The sequence below is a fragment of the Diadema antillarum genome, unplaced genomic scaffold (genome assembly GCF_040938485.1).
Source record: "Diadema antillarum isolate AM-2024a unplaced genomic scaffold, OU_Dant_1.0 scf00000015, whole genome shotgun sequence".
NCBI classification, from domain to species: domain Eukaryota; kingdom Metazoa; phylum Echinodermata; class Echinoidea; order Diadematoida; family Diadematidae; genus Diadema; species Diadema antillarum.
In genome coordinates, this window is record NW_027270904.1 from 3,815,733 (window position 1) to 3,841,868 (window position 26,136).

The 26,136-nt window shown below is 37.9% G+C and overlaps 1 protein-coding gene across 1 annotated transcript in view; it reads right to left on the bottom strand.

Moving 5' to 3' along the window:
* LOC139724655 (activating signal cointegrator 1 complex subunit 3-like) overlaps positions 1-26,136 on the bottom strand; it is a 106,689-nt gene that overhangs the window by 76,526 nt on the left and 4,027 nt on the right. The window contains exon 2 of the mRNA XM_071635788.1: positions 4,791-5,432. Within this exon, the coding sequence (XP_071491889.1) occupies positions 4,791-5,410 (620 nt within the window). The 5' untranslated portion in view covers positions 5,411-5,432. The remainder of the gene's footprint in view (positions 1-4,790; positions 5,433-26,136) is intronic.

The following is a 26,136-nucleotide window of genomic DNA, read 5'->3' on the forward strand; positions in this document are numbered from 1 at the left end:
CAGCCTGATTTCATTTTCGGATTAACGAACCTTCGGAATAACGAACCTTATTTCTTTTTCGGATTAATGAACCTTCGGAATAACAAACCTTATTTCATTTTCGGAATAACGAACCTTCGGAATAACGAATCTTCGGAATAACGAACCTTCGGAATAACGAACCTTCGAAATAAAGACCCTTCGGAATAACGAACCTTCGGAATAACGAACTGTAACCGGAATAAGATCATGACAGAAGCATTTTCGTCTTTTTTTTGTACACGATCAATGGAAAATTGTGAGGTTATGACATGGTTAGCTCACTCATTTGCATATTTATATCCACTGTACAAGAACTGCTTTGCAGAAATTAGCAAGACTTTAAAATGTCATAACTTCCTTATTTTTCATCCGATGTCAGTCAAATTTTTACTCCTAAGATTTTACTCTTTTTTTTCATCAGACTAACATGTATTTGGACTGGATTTCCCCTTTAAGGGGATTCTGTTCCTTGGTCAGACGGGAAAGTATAGTAATCCGAGTGTGGGCTAGCATTAATTAGTTCACTTTAGAAGAAATCAAAACAAGGAATAAGATGTAATGTGCGATTGTGTAAGTATGATTTTTTTTCCAAACTTTTGAGCCCTCCATGGACTATTTTATTATCTCCATGTCAACATAATACAAACTCAAAACATTCAAACATAGTCTCTCTTTTTTTTTCTTAACATTTCTCTCGTAAACATTTACACAAACAAATGTTGGAGTGACTGCCACTTTCAATTGAACTTGTTGAGAGTACCCGATAAAGAATGAATATATCTCTCATCTGCATAATATTCAATAATTTTTACGTAAAATATAAGTATTTTACATACGTAAAAATTTGTATATTTGTAAGTATGATTTGTTTTTATGTTCCCTCTGTTTCTCACGCAATTTGTCTTATCGTTTGGTTTGAATATTACTACTATGTACTATTTTCAAGGGGACCGCATTCTACAAGCTAGGTATTTTAGAAGTTCCCTCCATTTCCGATATCTTTTCCTTGATACGATTCAGTAGTACAGTTTGACTATGCATTTCCTTAAACTATGTTTTGTTTTATTGTAAAAAAACCGATCTGCATTAATTTCGCTTGAATATGCGACAGTCACATTTTTTTTTTAATATGCAAATGTCATATTGTACAGTATACTTTTGTCGGAAATGAAATAAAATGAAATGAAATGAAAATCAACAAAATTTCTGTGAAAATCATTTGCATACCATACACCAGCATGGATGCGGGATCTTCCTAGCTGCCTACGGAATGGTAAAAGCACACGACCGCAGGCACCATGTAGCTACTCTAGAATTTACTAAAGATCTCAAGAAAAAAAATGGAATGTTTTCTTTAACATGGAAGAGCGGGGAAAATGTAATAACCTGGGATATGACATAATATTCGTTAAATCCATACCAGTCACTCTTTTTTTTTCCATTACCAAGTACACGATTTGACAATTATTCTTTCTCAAATCTTTTTCCCTCCATCTCTATCGCTCTCCATTGGTGACATGTTCTCGCCAAATGTGGGCGATCACGATTTTCCTTTTTCAGACATTTCTATTTCTATGCACAGATATGTGCAGTAGGTGATGACAGTTATCGCATGTCTTGCATGGCATGATTAACATACTTGTCGTTGATGTTTGCTATGGGAGAAACCTGCTGCATCTATTTCCCAGTTTCTGAATGCCTTAGAATTGCCTTTTCATGAGATTATGAGGGAAAAGAAAATCTGCTGTGTGGCTGGTGATTTCAACATTAAGTTACTTTCATTTTTGTCGTCTTCTGATTCCTTTATTGATATGTTTTCATCATATTCACTTTCTCCGGTAATTTCAAAACCCACTAGAATAACAGCACAGTCATAAACGCTCCTAGATAATATCTTTATTAATAAGTTTGAGAATATTGTTGTCAAATGAAAGAAAGATATTATTAAGAGGGGTGAAGGTTCAGGTGCGAATTTCTTCACTTTGTCTCCCTCTACAAATTAATTAATTATTCCCATTTTTGCGATCTTAACAAATTTGATTTGTAGAAGGAGACAAAGTGAAGAAACTCGCACCTGAATATTGCTGTCTCTGGAATATTCAGATGTGATACAAGTGATCATTTACCAATATTTGCTGTTATAAGATGCAATCATAAGAGTAATATATATCACAACAGATTTCAACGTGTCTTTCATGACTCCTCCATACAGTATTTTTATAATATGCTTCGTACTTGTAACTGGGAACACATTTTAAACAGAAATTATGTGGATGATCAATTTGAAGCCATTCTTATACCAAACAGCTTTTGTTTTATAATGAGTGTTTTCCATTGCAGAAGAATAACCCATGGTTTAATAGCACACTACGGAAAATGTGTAAAAAGAAGTATTTATTTTATTGGAAGCATCTTAAGAGTGTTAGTGTTAGTGTCATTAACGAACAGAAATTTAAACAATATCGGAATATGGTAAATAAGGAAATACGTAAGAGGAAGCGTGAATATTATCATCGGAAATTTAACAGTGTGCGTGGGAACTTAAAGAAAACATGGTCTATCATTAATGATGTTATGAATAAACAAAGACAGAGTAATTATATAGATTCATAACAAATTAATGGTCATTTTATTGATGATAAAGAGTCTGTCGCACAACATTTTAATGAACATTTTTGCACTATAAGTAGGAATATCATTTCTGATGTATCCGATTCGTCTGCATCTATTCATACTTACCAGCATAAAACTTATAGCCAATCTATGTTTTAAAGCCTATTACAACTGCTGAAATATTAACCATTGTAATTGATCTGAAAGTAATAAAAAGCCCAGGTGATGATGATATCAATATCAATGTATTCAAAAAAAATCAATTTGTTTCATAATGGAACCTTTATGTGCAATATTTATTTCATCCTTGGAAAATGGTATATTCCCTCGACAGCTTAAAGTTGCAAAGGTAATTCCAGTTTTTAAGAATGGGGATAAACACCAGTTACAAAATTACAGACCTATATCATTGTTGTCAATTTTTACCAAAGTGTTTGAAAACTCATTTTATACTAGATTGATATCTTTCATTGATTACAACGATACTTTATATCATCAGCAGTTTGGATTTCGACATGGTTATTCCACATATATGGCATTACTCAAATTAATGGAAAAAATATCAAATGCATTTGGAAATCATGAATATGTGGTTCGAATCTTTTTTTAGATTTAACAAAGGATCATGGTATACTTATTACCAAACTGAAATATTATGGCATAAGAGGGAGTGTTTTGAATTGGTTTAAGAGTTATGTGTGTGATCGTTCACAATATACAATTGTAAATAATATAAAATGAGATCTGTGTTATGTGAAAACAGGCGTCCCACAAGGCAATGTACTGGGTCCCCTCCTTTTTTGTGTGTGTTATTTGTTAATGATCTGCAATTTGTAAGTCCTACCTTGTTTTCTATATCATTTGCAGATGATACAAACTTATTTTTCTCAGGCTGGGATGTTCATGAAGTTAATCAAATGATTAACACAGAAAAGAAGAAAGTATATTTTTGGTTTGTTGCAAATCGTCTGGTATTAAACATATAAAAAACATGTTATATGATTTTTTTTAAACAAAGAATAAGGTAATAGATGAAAATGTTTTACAAATATAATTATATAGGTAATGCTAAAATTCAACAAGTGAAAAATATAAATTTCTTGGTGCGATAATAATGATGGCTTAACATGAAAAGACCATATAAATGATGTTTGTATTAAGATCAAGCAGAATTGTAGGTGTTATGACTTATTTGAAATATACACTTCCTTCAAAAATTCTTTTAACCATATATCACACAATGACCCCCCCCCCCATTTAACATATTGTGCAATAAATTGGGGTCACGCTTCATTGCAGTTACTAAACCGTGTGTTATTATTACAAAAGCGTGCAATAAGAATAGTCTGTGACGTAAAGTCTTTTGACCACACTGCAACATTATTTAAGAAAGTGAAAGTTTTAAAGAGTGATAAAATAGTGCAATTACAAGTGGCCATATTTATGTTTTCGTACTTTAAAGGCGTTTTCCCTGTCCTCTTCCATGGGTCATTGATCCAAAATAGTGCAGTTCGTACTTAAAACACTAGATATGCTAATAACATATGTTTACCCTTTTCCCGATATAAGTTTTCAAAGACTACAGTTAGATATATTGGAGCTAAGTGCTGGAATTAGTTACCTGCTATTATCAAGGAATGTCCTATACACTCTTATCTTTTAAAAGTAAATATAGATTATTTTTAATTCAAAGGGCAGCCGAATAATTCTTGGGATATATTCCTTTTTGTTTTGTTTTGTTGTCTTTTGTGTGTGTTTGTCCTTTCTTATTTGCAATTTAGTGTATATTTTCTAATGGTATAGATTAACTATTAAAATGTATATCTTTGATAGCAATTTGCATCCTATTCATCTGTAAGGGAATCGGCCTTGATAAGTCGTATATGGTCTTTTCTGATTCCCACACATGCTAAGTAAAACTGTATACCTTTTTGTATCATTCTCTTGTTTCCAATGGAAACGTAATGTGCAATATGGTATGTTATGTCCGTGTATTTGTGTTTTTTTAACACTTTTTAGCATGTGGAATAAATGAAATTGAATTGAATCGAATTGAATATCCTCGCGTGTTATCAACCCTGTTAAAGAGTTTTCGGCCTTTCGCTGAGACCGTTCTCTGCGTAACATACCAGTACTATCAAGTGGCAGAGCGTTACCTGTTGGGAGCAAAACCGTGCAGATCGAATTCCATTTCATCAGCGTCATCTCCATCCATGCGCTCTTCCATGAAGCTTTTCTCAACGCCATCGTCATCACTATCATCATCATCATCATCATTCCCCTGACCATGGCCATCAGCTCTGTAAGTTGATTCGGTCGCGGCAAACACATCCTCATCGACGTCACTGCAGGAAATTGTGCCCTCGTCGTCAGTGTCTTCTTCGTCGCTTTCGTTGTCTTTTATTGAGCCGCCATTTAAGACTCGTTCGTAAACTGGTAGGTCCGCGCGTTGTGTGCCGTGGACGGATGCGCCATGCAGTCGGGTGCTGTAGCTTTTTGGTATTGTGTACCGATGTTTTGGCTGTGATGCGACTTTTGCACCCAACGTGGAATCGGAAGAGGCGCAGTGTCGCCTGGGCGGATCGTGCTGAAAACGACTAGTCGGAGCTGCATTCTTTCTCTTCTTCTTAGACCGAGCCTTGGAAGTTTGTTTCGAGCCTTGTGAAGCGTTTCTGGCACCCGCAGCGAAATCGCCAAACGACACGGATGCGCGTGCGCCGCTTTGTGTATTTCCAGAGGTTTGCTTAGCCTCCGGCTTTGTGCTGTTCCCCCCCATGCCAACAGGCGTCAGGTCCTATCTGAAAGAAATAACGTTGTAGATTAAAAAGAGAAAGAGAGAAAAATGACAGTCGTTTTTAAAACTAATCACAGCAGATAAGGGAAACCTATCCAGCATTGTCCAGAGGCATTGATGGACATTAACTCAAAGGGTATTACTAGACAAGCACTTTGATTTTGCGATGTGGATGGCAGATAAACGCCACTAATAAACATACAAAGCAGGGGCGTCACCAGCTTTTTTTTTTCAAGGGGGCGCGTTTTGACACTAAATGATTGTAACCTTCTAGATTCTTTTTGATTTATTGGTTCCTGTATCATCATGTATACATGCACACACACTGGGCACATTATACATGCATGCATACATTGCTGGTGGCACATATTCATAAGCGTAAGTTGGTTTCAAAGTATTTTTCCACATTGCCTTTATAATGTACACATATTTTGGGATGTGAATTTGTGCGATCTGTGGTGCACATTAATTTCGATAGAGTTTCATTTTAAACATCATACTTAGAGACATTATTCTTGTATTTAATTTAGTATTGGATACGAATTGCAACGGGAAGTTTACATGTACTTTACGTATGGAGCTGAAAATTAGCCACTGTTTAATTAAACACACACAGTGAGTTCCTACACCCTCCCCCATTAGGTCTCCATCCATACACTTAGCAAACTTGGGGGATTGACAAATTTCAGAGTAGTTCATAAGATGCATGTTTGATATCTGTCACTTGAATTCAAATGTATTCAAAGGTTCCCTCATCCTCTTTAATTTATGTTTCCCCCGCTCGATTCCTACAAACAGATTAAGACTCGACACATTTGGGGACTGGCAATCTTTCGGAATATTCCACAGAAGTGTGCATCAGATCGTTCTTTTTCATTTCTAAAAAATGCAAAATTTCCCTGGCGTGGGGGAGGGAGGGGGAGGGGGATAGTCCACTCCCCCCCACCCTCCCCCACCCTCCCCCGCTCGGTCACTCCGCTCACTCGCACATTATATTCCAACTCCAAGTTTTTGCCTCCCCCCCCCCCCCCCAATATGAAAACGGATCGACGCCGCTGGAAAAGATTATGGAGAGAAAGTCATGTGCTAAAATGTATTAAAATGAAGGGTTCATCAATTGAATATTGTGACAATAATATTATTATAAATAACTTTTAAAGAGCGATCCCTATTCACCAAATATCACGATACCAATTAGCAGCCACGTATACTCTGTGTCTGGAAATATACCAACCAAAGATCATTGAGACTTTCTTGAAATGACTCATTTCCAACATCCAAACGGCTTCTTATGCTTCTGATCGACCGCAATACATTTCATATTTTTTCTAATTAAAATGTGGTTTAAATTAATTATGTCAATATATGTGTTATATACATAATAATGATCATTACAATATATTGATAATCAAAACAAATGAATATGAATCAATAAAATATTTCTGAGGAAAAACAAAACAGAGCAGTGAATTTGATGGTTTTGTCAATTGACTTTGGTTAAGAAGAATAAGAGAGGCAGTGATTTCGGGACTTAAGGATGATCAGTGTATACGTTATCTATATTAAGTAATGTGTGTGTGGGCGTATGCATAGGGGTTTTTAGGGACACATTGATATATCATCAATGGTTATATGTGACCCTGCACCTCAAAACAAACAAAAAGTCGCCAGACATGAATTTTTAGTTAAGACCATGTTCTGAAAGAGCAGACTTTAAGCTTTAAAATGATGTATAACTCAAATCAAATGGACTCTCCTAACCTGTCTAAATATTGGAAAGAAAGCACAAACTCAGGAAAAGTGTGAACTGAGAAAAGAGGCCCTGAAGTACAGTGTTTATTCAAGCGCTTAATCTTTACTAAACCGTGCTGGCTGTGCCATGAATGGGACAAAAAAACAGGAAGTAAACCACCAGAGTAACAACAATGAAGGGATTATCAGATTAAGCTGAAATTAAATATGCCTCATTAACACATTCTGTCCATAATTAATGCCAACTTTCAAAGCAGTAGCACTATCCTTTCAAAACTTATTAGAGTTGAAAGTGAAGAGTGTGGACAAGGTTTTTCAGAAATGAAAAAGGGATTCTAAAGACACACCTAATCACACTATTCTACCAAACTTGTTCGACATAAACTGCTAAAGAAAACACACTTTCCTGCCCGTTTTATAATACCAAATTTTAGCATAATGTAAAAGAAGACCCACTCTTTCAGAAAATATGAAAAAGTCAAGTTCGGCTAGGTTGAGCCATTTCACTTATTTTCAGTCCTCACGCAAAATCAGTGTGTGCGACTTTATGTTCGTTTTGAGGTGCACGGTCACATATGATATAAATGTATATAGGGCATATATATGATAAGACATATAATCAATAATAGCTTGTTAGTCGATCCATAAGGGCAATATAGAGTATATGCATGGCATAGGGTGCTCTCTACATTAGCGTATTCTATCATGCCCCCAGAATTGGTTAAAAAAAAAAATCATATTGTTGTGTTTGGGGTTTGTTTGTTTGTTTGTTTGTTTGTTTGAACATGCTCGTTCAAAAATCAAATTCCCCTTAATCTCCTTCTAGTATGTGTTTGTGCGTGTGTGTGTGAGTGGGTGTGTGGGTGTGTCACTGTTACTGTGTGTGTGTGTGTGTGTGTGTTTGTTTGTTTTACTGTCTTTTATGATGAGAGTAACTTTAGCTGGTGATGATGACGATGAGGATGGTGATCGGAGTATCAATGTTGATGATGATGATCATCGTCATCATCATTACAGTAATGATTGATAATATAGAGAAGAAAGCGCTCCTCTGAGAGCAGATCTAACAACCTGGCTGAAAATCGAACTTGCATCAAGTACAGTTGTATTATTTGTTTGTTTTGTAAATTATTGATATTTTCATTTTACGTATATATCTTCAACTATTCATGAACATTAAATCCACTGGAGTAAATTTAGTAGGTTTGGCGACACCAGTGCCTTGGCTCGTGAAATTTTGGACGAAAACCGGGTTCACACAGAGTTTGTAAGAGCACTCAGTGTGCTACAGTTCGTCAGCGTGTCACCATCTCTCACCCACGACACAGCAAAAAATAAATAGATAATAATAATAATAATAATAATAATAATAATAATAATAATAATAATAAAATCGCCATTAAATAAAAAGAAGCTCGAGAGTAAACTAGTTCTTTAAGTGAGACATGTGGCCATCAGTTTTCCAGAAATGTTTGTTCTGTGGAAATTAGCAAAAAAAACAAACACACACACACACACACAAACACACACACACAAAAGACCCAACCTGTTGTTCTGGTAAGAATTTACTTTTTCTTGTCAGATTAACCTTCAACTGGACTGGAATTTTTGTGTATTTTAAAGTGTGGTCCATGATGCAACGCCTTTTCTATCAAGGGCTACGTCGGGATGAAAAACGCGGGGAAAAAATGGAAGAGTTTATAGTCCATACTGGACTGTAATTTCACAGTCCACTGTCCCTTACCTTTTTTACACTGCCACTCCTTTTTTTTTTTTCTAGGCATAGTTCTACTTGTCTACTCCAAATAGTTACCGGAGACCAGAGATTGCATTGGAATGTGGAAAATTGAGCCGAGATATTGATTGTTCACATCTATAGGCTGTGGCCATGGTCTTATGTTATGAATCGGGAATTAGGTTTTATTCAACACAATAATTTGTAAGATCCTTGCCATCTGAATGGATTAATGTGGGTCGCATGACATTCAGAAGAATCAGCTATCTCACTCTCACTCCCAATGGCAGTGCTATAGCCTTCTATTGAACAGTAAATCAAGCGAGCCAGCAGTACAATAATATATCCTAGGACACACTGAATTTGTGCATCGTAAAGCATTAAGGCCTAGAGCCAGATATAGATCTAGGCCTAACTGCTAGTCTTCCTCCTAGATAGGCTTAACGTGAGTTCTATTTTGGTCAAGAAAGACAAGGCTTATATCGTGCGATGTACAAAACAAATATTCAATGTTTTATCATTCGTGCGACGGTTCGAATATTACATGAGCGTGCAAGCGTAACCGTTATATTCAACTCCGCTTCGCATCTTTGAATAGAACGGTTAAACTTGTACGCTCATGTAATATTCGGAACCAGCGCACTCTTAAACATTGAATATTTGTATAATATTCCACACCATATACGACTTAGATATAGAGCTGCAGAATCAAAAGACTATAGGTCGTTACCACAGGGACCGGCTAGAGAAGGAATGAACGCACAAGTGGGTGGCGTCAGCCTGACCGCACTCAGGTGACATTTCAGCCCTTACCTGATTATTCTCGATTAAGGCGCGCGTTGTGGAACATAAAAAACCTTGGTCACAGACCCCTTTTTTAAAGCCTACTGCGTCCTAGATAAAGTCACGCATAGCCGAATGTATTGCTGTTCTTTCTTTTTTCCTTTACAAAGGGCATCAATGATGATGATAATGATGATGACGATGATAATTGTAGTAGGAGTAGTAACAACAATGATCCCCACCACCATCATCATCATCATCATAAAAACAATATAATGATATAAAAAGAAAATTATTTTGTAACGACCTTCCCCTAAAATGAGATCCAACGACCTTGCTGATAATCGAAGTGGTCTTTATCTATTCACGAACATTAAGTCTACTGGGGTGAAATTAATAGGGTTGGCGACACCAGTGTCTCTGGTTGTGATATGGTGGACGACAACAATGTACAGCCGAGTTTATAAGAGCATTCGATTTGAGACAGAGGTTGCACTTTAAGTGATTTTTCGTCAGCGCGTCATCATCTCCAACGACACACCGCAATCGCCATTTAATCCAGCAGTTCGAGAGAAACGAAGTTCTACACAGATGGCAAGATATGTGGCCATCAGAGTTTTTGTTCTACTTGTCATGTTCAACAACATTTATGGTAAGTTTCTGCAGTCTCCTGACATTTTTTTTTTTTTGCATGGTCACTAAGTCCGTCTCACGTGTTCAGTTGAATTCAGTTCAACCCATATGCTATTTCCATTATCACAAATTCTTTCCGATAGAATAAGAACAGCATACAATGCATTAATGTAATACAAAGTATTTAACGAACATTTGAAAGCGGAAGAAGGAGAAGCACGTGCATGACGTACATGAAACTATAATGTATTTGTTCAAAATTATTTGGTTATCGGGTAAGTCTTCTAAGTTAACATCGCTCAGAAAGGCCCACTTAAAAGACAAGATTGTACTGGTGTGAGCCACTCAATAAATTCGACATAGAAATAAAAAAACTTGTAAAAGACTTGTACCTCGCTCGGGTGATCACGCAACTCTCAAGAAGTCTTATGCCGCGAACATTGTTTTCTTTGGGTTTTTTTTTTTTTTAATTCTTCGACGTTTATGTTTCCCCTATTCACAAATTGTCATTCCTTTCAATTGTAAATATCAACTAAGAATTAATCTCACATCCGCAACTAGGAATCTACACCCTACAAGCAATGTTTCTATGTAGATTCCTCATATTTCACATGTTAAATTGTCTTAAAAGCTGTACTTGACAATTCATCCATGATTTTGTATTGTTATGTTTATGGTTTATTTATTTGTTGAAATGTGGAATATGGAATAACAAAAAAACAAAAAACCCAAAAAAGAAGAGCAATAAAACCATGACAGTAGCACATGCACACACAGGTACACGAACGATAGGGTGAAACAAAAACGCAGACAGGGCAAAACAGCTAGGGAAAAGGGGAATGGGCAGAGGAAACAACACATTACAGAAAACTGAGAGACATTATTCACTGGCATGGGCAATGCAATTAACAGCGAAAGCGAATTATGCATATAACCTAATATAAAAAACGGTTTACGAATTGCTTTAACAACCAAAGCAAACTCTCATTTTTTTTTTTATTACAGCGTGACAGTGCATTACTTTGGTCATCACTTGAGCGTTGGCGTTATGCCAGTACAATTATGCAAATTCGTATTTTGTTTTTCTTTTCAACTGAGCTAAAGGTGCTGGACGCTATGTGTTAATTTCCGACTATTTCCTAATGTTTTGACCTTTGATTTTGTCAATCCCACGTGTAAGAAGTCTTTCTCTCCTTCTTTCTCCTTCTCTCTCGTCTTATATCCTTCTTCCTGTCCTGTCTACCAGAATAAAATCAAGCTATAGATCGGCAAATTGTGGCAAGAAAACTGCTTGATCATACTTTTTTTGCAGAATTCAGAAGGATGAAGATAAAATGATATACTAGCACATGCTTGTTATCCTAGTTCCAACATCCTTCCGGTGCTCCTCCTCTCCGCCTCCCGCTCGCTCATTAAAGTTAATCTTATCTAGGCCTACTATTATGTTGGCACCCCTCGTAAAGTTGGACGAAGTTGAGTGAGCACGCTGGTGATCCCAATTTAACCCAAGATTCACACCTTCACACTAAAGAGCATGTGTGGCGAAATTAGACCGACAGTAAAAATCAGTCTTATGGCGCAGGAATCTGAAGTTTTCCTCATGTTCTATTTCCCTTACTTTAATAGCATTCTGCGATGTGAAGATGGCGCTACGGGAGATAGAGCTGGCGAACAGGAAGAAATTTACGGCGCAGTATATCGTGCGGCCTTCGGAGATGTCGGGATGTGTGCCAACGACTAGGGATCCCATCTGCACGGTATCCTGTAAGACAAACTGTCATCCTTCAAGGAGAAATATGATTAAAAACTCAACCTGTTTTGTATATTCATATATTATACATACATACATATATACACACATATACATATATATGTGTGCGTGTGTGTGTGTGTGTGTGTGTGTGTATGTATGTCCGTATATGTGACCCTGCACCTCAAAACAAACAAAAAGTCGCCAGACATGAATTTTTAGTTAAGACCATATTCTGAAAGAGCAGACTTTAAGCTTTAAAATGATGTATAACTCAAATCAAATGGATTCTCCTAACCTATCTAAATATTGGAAAGAAAGCACAAACTCAGGAAAAGTGTGAACTGAGAAAAGAGGCTCTGAAGTACAGTGTCTATTCAAGCGCTTAATCTTTACCAAACAGTGCTGACTGTGCGATGAATGAGACAAAAAACAGGAAGTAAACCACCAGAGTAACAACAATGAAGGGATTATCAGATTATACTGAAATTGGGCATGCCTCATTAAGATATTCTGTCCATAATTGATGCCAACTTTCAAAGCAGTAGCACTATCCTTTCAAAAGTTATTAGAGTTGAAAATGAAGAGTGTGGACAAGATTTTTCAGAAATGAAAAAGAGACACCTAATCACACTATTCTACCAAAAATGTTCGAGATAAACTGCTAAAAACACACTTTCCTGCCCATTTTATGATACCAAATTTTTGCATAATGTAAAAGAAGACCCGCTCTTTCAGAAAATATGAAAAAGTCAAGTTCGGCTAGGTTGACCCATTTCACTTATTTTCAGTCCTCACGCAAAATCAGTGTGTGCGACTTTATGTGCGTTTTGAGGTGCACGGTCACATATGCTTCTTTTGTTAGCCCGTATATGTCGTCGGAGCAACAAATACCATGTAATCCTTGGACTAGGGTTGTCAAGGTTCATTGTGTTCAGATGACAGGGTCAGTACGATCCGCGCCCGAAAGTTCTTTGGAAGTGTACACGGAGGATAGTACTGTAATGGGCTCACACGGGTAAACAATTCCCCATAGAGACGTGTGTTAAAATTCAAATTTCAAAAAATTATGTTAAATAGCTGGGAGAAATGAGGTGTTTCAGCTTCACTAACCTGGATAAGTGAGATATACCCTTTCATCCATCAAATTTCCAGGGTGGGTTCTTCGGCTCAAATTCTGTCCAAGGGACCGCAAAGCCAGACTACGAGTTTTTGTCACTCAAAAAAATCACCTATTTTCCGTACACGTACCCAATGAAATAAAGTCCCCTCAAATTCCATCAAAAAAGCTTTCATCTTCCAACCAAAATGCAGTTTGTAGAGGAATTCATACCCAATATCTACAGTTATTCAGTTTTTTGCTAAACTACATTATTGATTTTTGATTAATTTCTTTCTTCATTTATTTTGGTATCTTTGGTACGAATTTGTGAAGGGGTCTGGGACATTCCATTTTATTTACAGGTGTGAGCCCTATAGTGGAGCATTCGCTACACGACGGGAAGACCGAGAGTACGGAAGCCATCAGCCGTGGAAACTAACCGCTATACAAATAAGATCACTGTCTTCTGTATGTCCACAGGTGTTCTGTTGTAAACGCGGTACTCTTGGTCTTTATTCAAGGCAGTGAAGGGAATATCCAAAGGGTTATGATGTCCATAGTTGTCACGCGGTGCGCTTAGTCTTTATCTAGACCAATGTACCGTTATCATATCTAAAGCTCCTAATAAAAGGGATTATCTATAATGTTTTATACTACCCTCTCAACAAATACATCAGTGTTAAACAAAAATCACTCTGAGCATTTACAATATTATTCATCATAATGTATTGTAGTGCACCGGTACATTGTTTTTGCATTATCTCTCATTGTTGGATGGAAATAAAGCGACATTGGCGTGGTATCAGTGTTTTCACCGTAGCGTTTTTACCGGAAATGATAAATAATTGGAAAATACGGCAAAATTCACGAGGAATTGCTTTTTTAAAAGGTTGTTTTGAGATAAAGGGATATACAATGTATCATAAGCTTTGGATATTACCTTCGCCGTCTTGAATAAAGAATAAGCGCTGTGGATATCATAACCTTTGGATATTCCCTTCGCTGCCTTGAAGAAAGACTAAGCGACCGCGTTTACAACAGAACACCTGTGAACATACAGAAGACAGTGCTCTTATTTGTATAGCGGTTAGTTTCGATTCAGAAGTATAGGGATATAAAAACGAGGCCAAATTTGTTAAAAATTAATTTATTATGACTAAGCTACTCATTTGGAAATGCTATCATAGCTTGATAAACATATCTATGCCCGACAAACAAAATGACACCAAAATGGTTTTGCCACCTCAGGTGGTACCAATATCTGGCCTGGCCCATGGACTATTTCGGACGAGTATCGTACCGGACTCGTTTCCCCCTAGACGAGACGTTTCTCGGATTTGATCATGCGCAGAAGCAAATTTTGCACGCGGCACGCTCAACTATCGGCCGCGTCGTGCTTGCGAAAACTCGCTATTGAAAATGATAGACGCAGTCTTTCCTTGCCGGCCTTCGTTTTCCGTTGCAGCAATCCAGCTGGCTTCACAGCTTAAGCTTACCTTGTTCCTCTCTTTCAGTTGATAGTTTTGCGCGAAAACCACCTGTCCAGCCCTTATTGCTTAGCTTTGACTGCATTAATTGTCACGGTGTGGATTCGTGACTCCCAGCACGGGTGAGGTCCTCAGTGTTGCGATCTCGACCCTATCTTGCCATCACTTTAATATTGTTCATGATGAGTCCATGTTTTGCCTCCAAAGAACAGTGTCGTGAAGACTCTGGCTCGGAACATTTTGATCTTGGCCTCTATAACGAAGGTGAATGATGGAGGCAAAATTCGTCAAATCTTGTGGCGCGTAGTATATACTGCCTCATGTTTAAAGATGAGCTGAAATAGTTTTTCAGCCCATTCTAGTCGTGCAGTACCACAAGCTATGAACGTCCCATTTGGGATAGCAGGGTCTTAGCCAGGATAGGGTCTGAGCCAGATGCTCTTGCCGTCGGATTGCGCTTCCATACGGAGTGCTTTCTGGATGTCCTCCAGGATGGGCACGGCTCCAAGCGACTTATTAGAACTAATTGGGAACTTGGGGCAACCCAGTACGGCATAGCTGCGTTGCTGGCGATGGAAGGGCGGTTCAGGGCGCTGTTGACATGGTCTAAGTAAGCGGCAAGCAAGGCGCCTGTCTTTATAGCTACATTATCTCTTTGTCTCTCTCTTTCTTTGTGCAGTATTCATAACACCAGTATTTTTGTTTTTCCTGGCAGAAGGTCCGAGACACTCGGTATGGCTCGGGTACACCGACCCAGGAAGTGTGCTAAATGTTACGTCCATGTTTTGATTATCCATCCCAGTGGAGTATAGATGTTTTTCCTGAGTTAGAGCGAAGGATTGCTATCATACATCAGAGCAGTTTGTTGAAGTTAAAGCGTCTTGATGACTTAATTTGTGCCCTGACGTTGGGAGTCTCTTGGTTTGGACGCCTAAAGTTGAGCTTGGAGCGACGACAGGGTAGTGGTCTGTCCATAACACTCAACGCCGCACATAACCATATAGTGACGCGTATTTTCTGCCTGTCCCTCTTCCTGTCGACGACGTAGCTAACGAGGGACCAGGGCTTAAATCGAGGGTTCATCCTTGAGTAGGCCGTTGCTGTTTCATTTGATAAACTCGTGCTTCTCCATCACTCCTCTCCTTCCCAAGCAGAGCAGTCTCGACCGATCCTTCCATTAAGTCGTCGAGACTGACGAACTCGTCGGTGTTCGGAATAGCAGTGTTGACAGCGCTCTCATTGGTAGTATTGTTATTGGTCTCCTATGGGTTGGTCATGATAGGAGCGTAGACGGTGGAAATAGTGTCGTACTGTTCTTAACAGGAATGATGAGGGAGCCTCAGCACCGTCGATGAAAGGCGATCGTACATTCCCTTGTGACACCGGACGACGTCTTCACTACATAAACTCAAACCCTACTCAAGCTTTTCGTTCCCCTTCAGGTCCTCATACACGCCAAAAGAAGGTGTACCCCTCGCCTCGACATTTACACAGATCACCCTCTACAGTCAATCTTATCTCACTTATAGCAACGATGTAGCAGTATCTGGAGAGTCTGCAGATAATCAGTGATGTCCATCTATCCCTGGGGTGCATGTGAGTGCAATAACATTGTCTCTGTCTCAATCATTGTTATCTTCTTTGATTCTTTTTTGTTTCGACGGCAAGTGTATCAGAATAGTTAAAGCATCCTTTTTAGCCAAAGAGGAAAACAATGCAATCCTGAAATAAGCTGTTCAGTCGCTCAGACTCCACTGCTGCATTGGTCGGTATGGAAAGAATGGTCTGGGCTACCTCCTTACGGGTCCGCGACTAGGACTTCTATGCCCCCAAACGCCTCCCCGCTTTCGCCACAGGAGATGATAGGATGTGATGAAGGATGGCACAGATGACTTGCGCGACCACTTTATTTAAAGTCAGGAAGAAATGCGCTCGATATGTCGACCTCACTCTGTATTCCGAGGCTATGATAATATCTCTAAAGCATGTACGTATATCAAGAAGCAGTTGATGGCCGAGATGTCTTACATGCATCACCTCGCTCTCTGCACTCTACAATGCGATACTGTAACCATGGTAACCGTCTCCGTCTCCGTTGCACCATGAAAGTGTCTTCCACAGGAACCTCAGTTCTATGTGATACAGTCTTCGCGTGTGTAGGTAGGCAAAACTCGCCGATCGAATCTTTTAGATCCCACTGTCCTGTTACTGTTACATGGTTTATGATCCTGCCACTCGATTGTCAAGAATCCCAAAGAAGGCGTAGGACGCCGAAGATTTGAGTCGACTCGTGCTTTATTGGTCGAAAATGCATTACCAGTTTGTTTCTTCATTTCTTCATGGAGCCAATACGTGTGTGTGTGTGTGTGTGTGTGTGAGTGGGATGGTGCATGGAAGTCCAGGGGCAACTGACAATAATATGTTGTGCTTTTTCGAATGGTGGTTATTCATATCTGTACTTGCCGACCGAAGTAGATAATTATAGAAAAGAATGGTTTCATTTTGCAGAGTAGGCCTACTTGTTTTAGAAATTTGCCATCAAACGACGTTGCAATGTCTGCAATTACCACAGCTTACGTCAATACACATTATGCTGGCGCGTACCATCTTTCCGTAAGATCGTTAAAAAGACATAAATTTCAGAGTAGGCCTATGTGCGAAAGTACCTAAACGACACATTATTTTATCATTTCGGTAAATAGGAGAATTGATGAAACTGCGATGAATAGTATTCAGCACGGCATGATAGATACGTACGCAACAGTTCGAGGTGTCGTCTTTTTTACGAAATCAAAACAATAAGCACCTATTCCTTTCATTGATAACTCTAGATTTGTGATTACCTGCCATATGAAGATCAGAAGAACAAAGGTTTTCTTTGATGGAACTATAGACCGGACCTATCATTCTTATGTGGTGTTGCAAGAAAGTTGCAATCAATTGCAAATAATTGCTAGTTTTGAAACAACCATTCTGATTGGCTCAGGGTCTGCCCTATTAAGAAGACTTGCATGCAACAATGATTTTGATTGGCCAGTGGCAATCAGTTGCAAGTTGCAATTGATTGCAACTTTCTTGCAACACCCCACTAGTATTATACTTTTGAAAACAAACAAATGAGAAAGCTGCGGAAGCACCATGTCATTGCCACTTCTAATTTGGATGCAATTGCTATAACTATAATTATGCACTATTTGCAATAAAAAAACCTCGGAATTTCTACAAATGCCAGTATCATGTAAGTTCCGGCCTTGATGCAAAATCTGTAAATAAAGTACAACCGTGATTATTAACCTAGCTAAGAAGAAAATTGATAGTGGGACAACTCGGTATTCATCAACATAGATATTGTCACCAAGATATAGATATTGATATTGTCACCTTTATATTGAGCTCATTTTTGAGACATGATTATTATTTTTGGTATTGGATAATATTATTATAATAATTGATACCCTAATAGTTGTATTTCCTATATGAGCTCCTTCGTGGAGACTTAACTAGCTCCCGTGCGGAGACGATATGAGGTCCCTCGTGAAGACATGGTATATTTAATATTCTTGTCTAATATCTCAAAGATTTATAATGTTTGTTTCTGTATTGTCTGTGGCAAATTATGTGTTGTATAGGGCCCCTATTTTTCCCTTGCTCTCTCTTCTTTCTTTAAACAACAACAGCAACAACAACAACTCGGTAGACTGAGAAAAAAAATAGATTTAGAATATGACGATAGACAGTGTTGCGATTCTAGATGATGGACTTAGAACTTGAAAATGAAAATTATATTCGACCAATTGCGCAATACAATAATTTTCAATTGAAGTGTCCTTCCTTCGTGTTGTCTTGTATTCTCTTTAAGAAAATACATAGAGACCTGTTCCAGTGTTGAACCTAATGATGAAGTGCGCTTTTGAATACCGTTATGCAGTGTTATGTGAAATATCACGACCACACGTTATTTGATTTTCACATTTTCAGACGCAGATGTCTTTAGGAGAGCCGAGGATGTACAAGGTAAACCTGTGCCAAATATATCATCAAAACACATGAAAACGTGAAAAGCACGTCAAGCACGTCATCCAGGAAGTGCAAATGAACAAAGGAAGAAACAGACAGAAATGAAATATGTAAAAAAAAAAAAACAAGTGAAGGAAGATACAGTCAGACAACGACTATGATTTTCAGTTAGTATTGTCAATGATGGCATTGATTAGATAGATTACGTAGGAGTACCTATGATTGCAATTATCTTCCTCTTTATCAACTGACTGTGACCTCAGTAAAGGTTTGACGCCCTTTTCTTGGATAAGAAAGCCGATGAACGTGCAAGAAAAACGATATATTCCATAATGTTGATTTGCAAACAGGACTTTAACCGAAAAATAGCCTTATCCGCAACACTGATTTTCTGTTTAGTTAATGACTAAAAGCCACTTTATTATGAGCGTAACAGTTCTTTTTTTTAATCTTTATTAATATCATAAATCGTAGAGGTGTTTCAATGGGACTGCTCAGAAGTTGCAAAGAGTCGACCAGGCGCAAGTGAGCGCTATTTGGTCAGACCAACCGGCATGACACAGGCGTTCAAGGTTTACTGCGATATGAGCACTGATGGGGGAAATTGGACGGTAAATTCATCGTTTTTATTTTGTTTCTGCCCATTTCAAATGACGAAGAATAAATACAGATTCCGAAAATAAAAGGGGCAATGCATTTTGCTATCAAGAAGAAAGAGAGAAGGGAGACAGAGCGAGTATGTGCGTGTGTGTGTGTGTGTGTGAGCGAGTGTAATGTAAAGAGAGAGAGAGAAAGAGAGAGATGGGGGAGGCAGAGACAATGGAAAAGTTGGGAGGAGATTGAAGAACGTTATGAAAACCAGACGACGTGTCTCGTATAATTATGTTCGTATGCTTATAGCTTTATCGTGTGACATTCGCTATTGCGAACGTTTGTTAATTCGAAACGAAAAAGTTTCGCTATTCCGAATGTTCGTGCTTCCTAAACACACTAGATCCCAATAACTAGATAGTACGCTAATATTTACATGAAATGATCGGTTCATTTTACCTAAGGTTCGGAAAAACTTGACAGTCCGACAATGAAATAAGGGTCGTTATTCCGAAGTTTCGTTATTTCGGAGATTTGTTAATCCGAAAATGGAATGAGGTTTGTTTGTACTCGGAACGTTCATTAATCCGTAAATGAAGTAAAGAATGGTTTGTTGATCCGAAAATGCAATATAACGTTCGTTTTTTTTTTCCCGAAAATTGAGTATAATTGATAATGATGTGGAAGAGAAGGAAGATGGTATACGGAGGAGGAAGGAAAATACTTCTTTTCCATTAATAACAAAATCAAAAATTTACAATCTATTGTATTCCAGTTTGTCAATAGCATGCATATCGTGTATTTGTGTGTGTTGATATGCACGCCTATTAAAGTGTTGTTTGCGCGCGCGTGTTTTCATTCTATTTTAATTGCGTAATATCCCGCTATATTATCATTATCTCTTTTACTACATAACCGTAATTTGTAACTTAATGAAGTTTATTTCATCTTCGGAATTACGAACTCTTTTTCATTTTTGGATTAAAGATCCTTATTGCATTTTCAGAACAAACCATCGAAATAACGAACCTTATTTTATTATACGATCCTTTTGAATAACGAACGTACCAATAGCACCGTGCAAATTCGGGACGATGTTCTTCATTTCGAAGGTTCACTATTCTGATGTAGGCCTACACTTAATGGTGCAAAAATAAAATCTCTAGGCATGCTGGGTGTCATTTATCATACAATGATCTAGAGACTTTCGTATTGATTTCATTATTTCAGCCTTGGGTTTGGTTGTTTTCCAAAAAACAGGTTTTGCAGCGTCGAGTAGATGGCTCGGTCAGCTTCGATCGCCTGTGGGTCGATTACAAGTTTGGATTCGGCGATGTGATGTCGGAGCACTGGCTCGGCAACGACAAGATCTACCACCTGACGGCACAGCGTGACTACGAGCTACGGGTCGAACTCGGGGACTTCGAAGGGAACGAGGTCTTTGCTATCTACAAGTCTTTCAGGATCGGGAACGAAATCACGAAATATCGATTACACGTTTCTGATTACTCCGGCAACGCAGGTAAACTTACTGTTCCCGGTAAACTGCAATCGACATCATGGCAAAATGCTGGTCATGATAACAATAAAATTGCAACTGAACTTTTTCATGGGCCTATCTCCTTGGTATAGTTTTCTTTTTTTATCACCATTATCATTATTGTCTTGATTTGTGGCATTTCAAAGAATTTTATAAGAGAAAAAAATTAAATAAAGTCTAATTTACTTCCACAACGAGTATACCCAAGGCTAAACCATGCAAACAGTTCTCGAGTATTTTGTGAAACGTATTTTGTTACATACACATGCAATATCTGATAACCATACAGCACTCAGTAAAATATAGCAACCACGTGATATAAACATGCAAAAGCATGTCGTTATACCAAGTGGGCCTACTCTTAAGCAATGTAACCTAACAAAATGTGACGGAACATTCTACTTATAAATGCTTGGATAGGAGTTTCACTACATTACTGGAACATTTTTCTTTTCTTTTCTTTTTCTTTTGCTTTAGTCAAACGTCTATGTTAAAGAGATAGGGCTCGTGAGCAAATATTTGATGAGTTCGTCACATTTATGGTTTATTGATGATCTCTCTACTCTCTCCCTTCCTTACACAGGAGACACTCTTAGTAAGCACAACCGTCACCAATTCACCTCGCGGGACAGTGACAATGATTATTACCAGTTCAACTGCGCCGAGGAACATCTTGGCAGTGCCTGGTGGTACGACCGCTGCATCCACGCTAATCTGAACGGGTATTATTTCAATGACGTTCCGTTTTCGGTCAGTGACATGAATGGAATCTGCTGGTACGACTGGAAAGGGAGCTACTACTCCATGAAAAAGGCGGAGATGAAAATTCGACCCATAAGACCTTAGTGTAGACAAACAAAATGCTCTATGTCTCTCCTTATCAATAGATACATGTACAGCAATAAGATAGGGCATCAATTAAGATCCAATTTGCTTCATGAAACTAACATGCATGAGTAAAATATAGTGTTTGAAGGATTTCTTCTCGGCTTTACTAGACTTCAGTAAATTTTTAATATGGAGTTAATTTTTTGACTACACAGGTCAAAGAGAAAAATCGATGATAAATTGTACCTCGGACCTATCATTCCTAGTAGGGCGAGAGAGAAAGAAAGGGGAAACGAAAACACAGAGAGTATCCGATGTCGAATCACAAACTTAGTTGCTTGCCTGTATGTTGTTTCAGAACGGCAAAGTAAGCGTCATCCCAAACTTTGATAGGCCTATACATAGAGTTATACTGGTGTCTAAAATACGTAACTTGACACACGCTTTTCTGTTTCACATTATCCAACACAAGATGTCCCGAATCTTCCTGGCGATGTGTTTGAGTCGCTTGAAATACGATATCTCTACTGCACTTCTTTTACCATTGATTTTGCTGATATCATGGCGCCTGGTGGAAAATTTGTCTATACATTTTTTTTTTTACACCGACGTAGGAGCATAATTATCACTAGTGATGAGACGGAGTGGTGTGCTAGAATTAATGTGTGTAAGATCAGGAGCCTGTTTCACCTGGGCCCCATTTCATATAAACTTTATATCATAGCCACTCTTGATGGAATGGCAATTGTCATACTAACGAGAAGAATCCAGCTTTCTGATTGGCTGTTGCCATTGGAAGTTGCCATTCCAGCAAGAGTTGTCATCCTAACATCTTTTATGAAATGGGGCTCAGATGTCTGCAATCATTGCACATTGTAAATGCACTTACGTCTATGGCAACAGATGAAATACTCCTTACTGATTGGTCAACTTACATTATTTCTCGGATGTTATTGCCGTGCAAGCACAATTTTCAAATTATTGCGACACCGTCTTTGTGAAAGGTTGTTCTGGTTCTACATAATTACGATAATGAAATACGTGTATAAGGATAATTACACTAAAGTAAACAATGGCAGTGAAATTAATAATGAAATAAATCTTCTTAACGTACGTGTATGGCGCGCCATTTGCCCAATAATTCCGAAAAACTTAGTTTATCGCCCGATGAACTTAGTTTATCGCCGAAAAAGGTTTTTCGAGAGAAACTCTGTTTATCGAACGATTAACTAAGTTTTTTCGATAAACTCTGTTTGTCAAGCGAAAAACTTAGTTTATCGACTGATAAACTAAGCGAAAAAACTAAATTTATCGTGATAAACTTTTTTTTTTTTGCTTGATAAAGAGTTTCTCTCGAAAAAAAACTTTGTTTATCGATTGATAAACTAAGTTTTTCGGCGATAAAACTATGTTTTTCAGTCGATAGACTTAGTTTATCAACCGATAAACATAGTTTTTTCGGAGATAAAACTCCGTTTTATCGCGATAAACTAAGTTTATCGCCGAAAAACTTAGTTTTATCGATAATCAGAGTTATTCAAGATTTGTCAGTAGTGGGCGCCTTTGAATAGTGTTGCCCAGAGTAGAGTCGTACGGCTTTGAGCGTTGCCACTGCTCGTGGTCGTGTATAGGACCAGTTTCATAGAGGATTTACCGCACCCCATTGAGGCTTGACAGACAAAGTGCACTTTGTGTTGGTTTGCGTTAACGTTTCACGTGAGATGCCGTCGTGACTACTGGGTACGGTAGTCGCAAGTCTGCGGCTAGTGCGTGGGCACTGCGTGCCAAACTCCACGTCCTAATCCTGCAGCTAATTTCGACCGTACTAGCAGCACCCCCTTTCTCTGAAATAACCATGATTATCGATAAACTTAGTTTTTCCGCTTGATAAACAGAGTTTATCGTTAAACTTAGTTTTTCGATAAACTTAGTTTATCGAAAAACTGTTTATCGAGCGAAAAACTTAGTTTATCGATAAACTCTGTTTATCAAGTAAAAAACTTAGTTTATCAAGCGGTAAACTAGGTTTATCGAGAAACTCTGTTTTATCGAGGGAAAAAACTAGGTTTTATCGCGAAAAACTTAGTTTTTCAGTCGATAAGCAGAGTTTCTCTCGAAAAACTTAGTTTATCGACTGATAAACAAAGTTTATTCATTGTTTCATTATTCATTGTTCATTGTAGTATGTTTTGTTGTACTTTTGCTGTACATTATACACAGGCAATGAACAAGAAAATACTTTATATATATTATCATATTTATGTTTGTACAATGAATGTGTATATGTACAATGATGATACAGAAACCAATAAATCAAAATCAAATCAAATCAAATAAACTGAGTTTATCGGAATTATTGGGCAAATGGCGCGCCATATACGTATGATTAAACGGAAAATGTTCCTCTCTGTTCACATCCAGTAGTGTTGTCCCAATGTTGAGCAGCGATACATGGCCTTTTTTTTTCAGTATGTGTACAAGAATCTCAAGGTGTAGCATGTTCTCTTCTGATTTCACGAACAGTGGGAATGATTTGCTATATACCGTTTTTTGGTCGAAATGTAACGTCTTTTTTTCTTTGAAGCGTAGATTTATATAGTTGTAAATTCGTTGACTTGCTTTATTGCCTCATGGTAATAGTGTTTATATAATTGAAGTGTAGTAGCGGATGTTATTTCAATTTTGTGTAGTGTAGTTTTGTTGATACAAGTTTGTATGTTAATTTCAGATATACTGAGTGTGATTTCTTCTGGACCCTCGGTAGAACAGCTCCAACATGAGGGCGGAGCTGAGTAGGGCCATCCAGCCACAGTTTCACATACTTTCGTGATAATTTCTTTGTATCATTCAATAGGAAGTGATGTACATATTTCATTTTGCAGAAATAAAATCAATCAATCAATCAATGATGGAAAGGTAATGATGCATATTGATTATGGGGATGTATTCAGGATTCTTTCAAAGAGTGTGATCACTACAAGCATTTGCGATTTATTACCTTTTTTTCCTGGCATATTATAACAATTATATCTACGTCATGTATGGCTTATCCTGATGAAGGGGGGGGGGTAATAAACGGACTTCGATTTCATCAGAACTGTAATTATAAATAACATTTGTGTTCCATCTTGCATAGTAATTGGGAGCGTCGTGTGTTTGTGTGCATTCATATACTCCAATTTTAATAGTAGATATACACAATACACACATAAGTTATATCAACACACACACACACACAAACAAAATGAATGCACTTACAATAATGTTCAGTGAAAACATACTGAAACGCGATATTCATTCATTTATTCATTCTTTCATTCGTTTTCGTATAATACAATCTATATTTTACAAAATTTAATTACATAGATTATGGCCAATGGAATAAATAAAATTCATGCGTTTGCAAAATATCGAAAGAGTACGTAAATGCTGGAAGTTGAGAGGAATGCTAAAAGCAATGCTTTCAGAGTGCATTTGCCCACACGTTGATATAGTACATGTACGACAAATCACAATATGTTTCATATACTGCTATACATAAAATGTGGGATTTTGTTTCTGTGTTCTACACAATGATTATCATAATGACATACTATTAATGATAATTAGCAATATGAATTGAGTGATAAATTGTTATTATCACAATAGCAGTTCTATGCTCTATGTTATTTTAGTTGTGTCCACAATATAGGTTTTCCGGTCAATATCATACTTTTCTAATTCAAGTCCCTTATATTCCGGGCATTCAAATTCACTGTGGGAGCATTCAAATTTGAGAAAAGAGCGCGCATTTCAGCAATGAGTATTCAAATTCATTTCAAAGCTGGAGACGGAATCTTGTCGGTCATTAAAATTGGTGAATAGGCAACCATGTTCCAAATAAGTGCAGGCATTCAATTTGAAAGAAGTCCTGAATTTACTTAGTTTGGGACCGTGAATGTGTGTCTTTTTCATATAGCTTTGAATAATTGGGATCTACGATGAAGGTTATTCATTTAGCAGTATAGAGGTCCACCTGTATGTTCATTGGAAAAAATGAACTCGGGCGTCACGAAAAGGAATAGGCCTATACAGGCACACGTCCCTCGGATAGGGCATAAAATGGAGATCCCGTGTGTGCATAGATGCCAAGTTCAAAAAAAGATTTTATGAGTGAGATTTTCATGACTCAGCATCTCGGCGCGCGCGCATGTGCATAAGCGAGGGAGCGAAGCGACTGAACGAGGGGAGGTGATTGGGAGGGGGGGGGGGGGGTGTCTGCCCTCCCACGGTATAGGGAGCTTGTTCAATCTTTAGCTCTTAATGGTGCAAGCTGGTGCATACTTAAGTGACTATTTTTTACTTATTTTGAAAGACAAAAGGGAAATATGCCTTCAGTTGCAACTCTCACTTTAATCCTTTAAGCTATGCTCCCAAAGCGTGAGAAAAATGGGTGTCATGCGTGAGATCGTGAGACAGACCCTAAATGCTTGAGTCTCACTCACAATGCG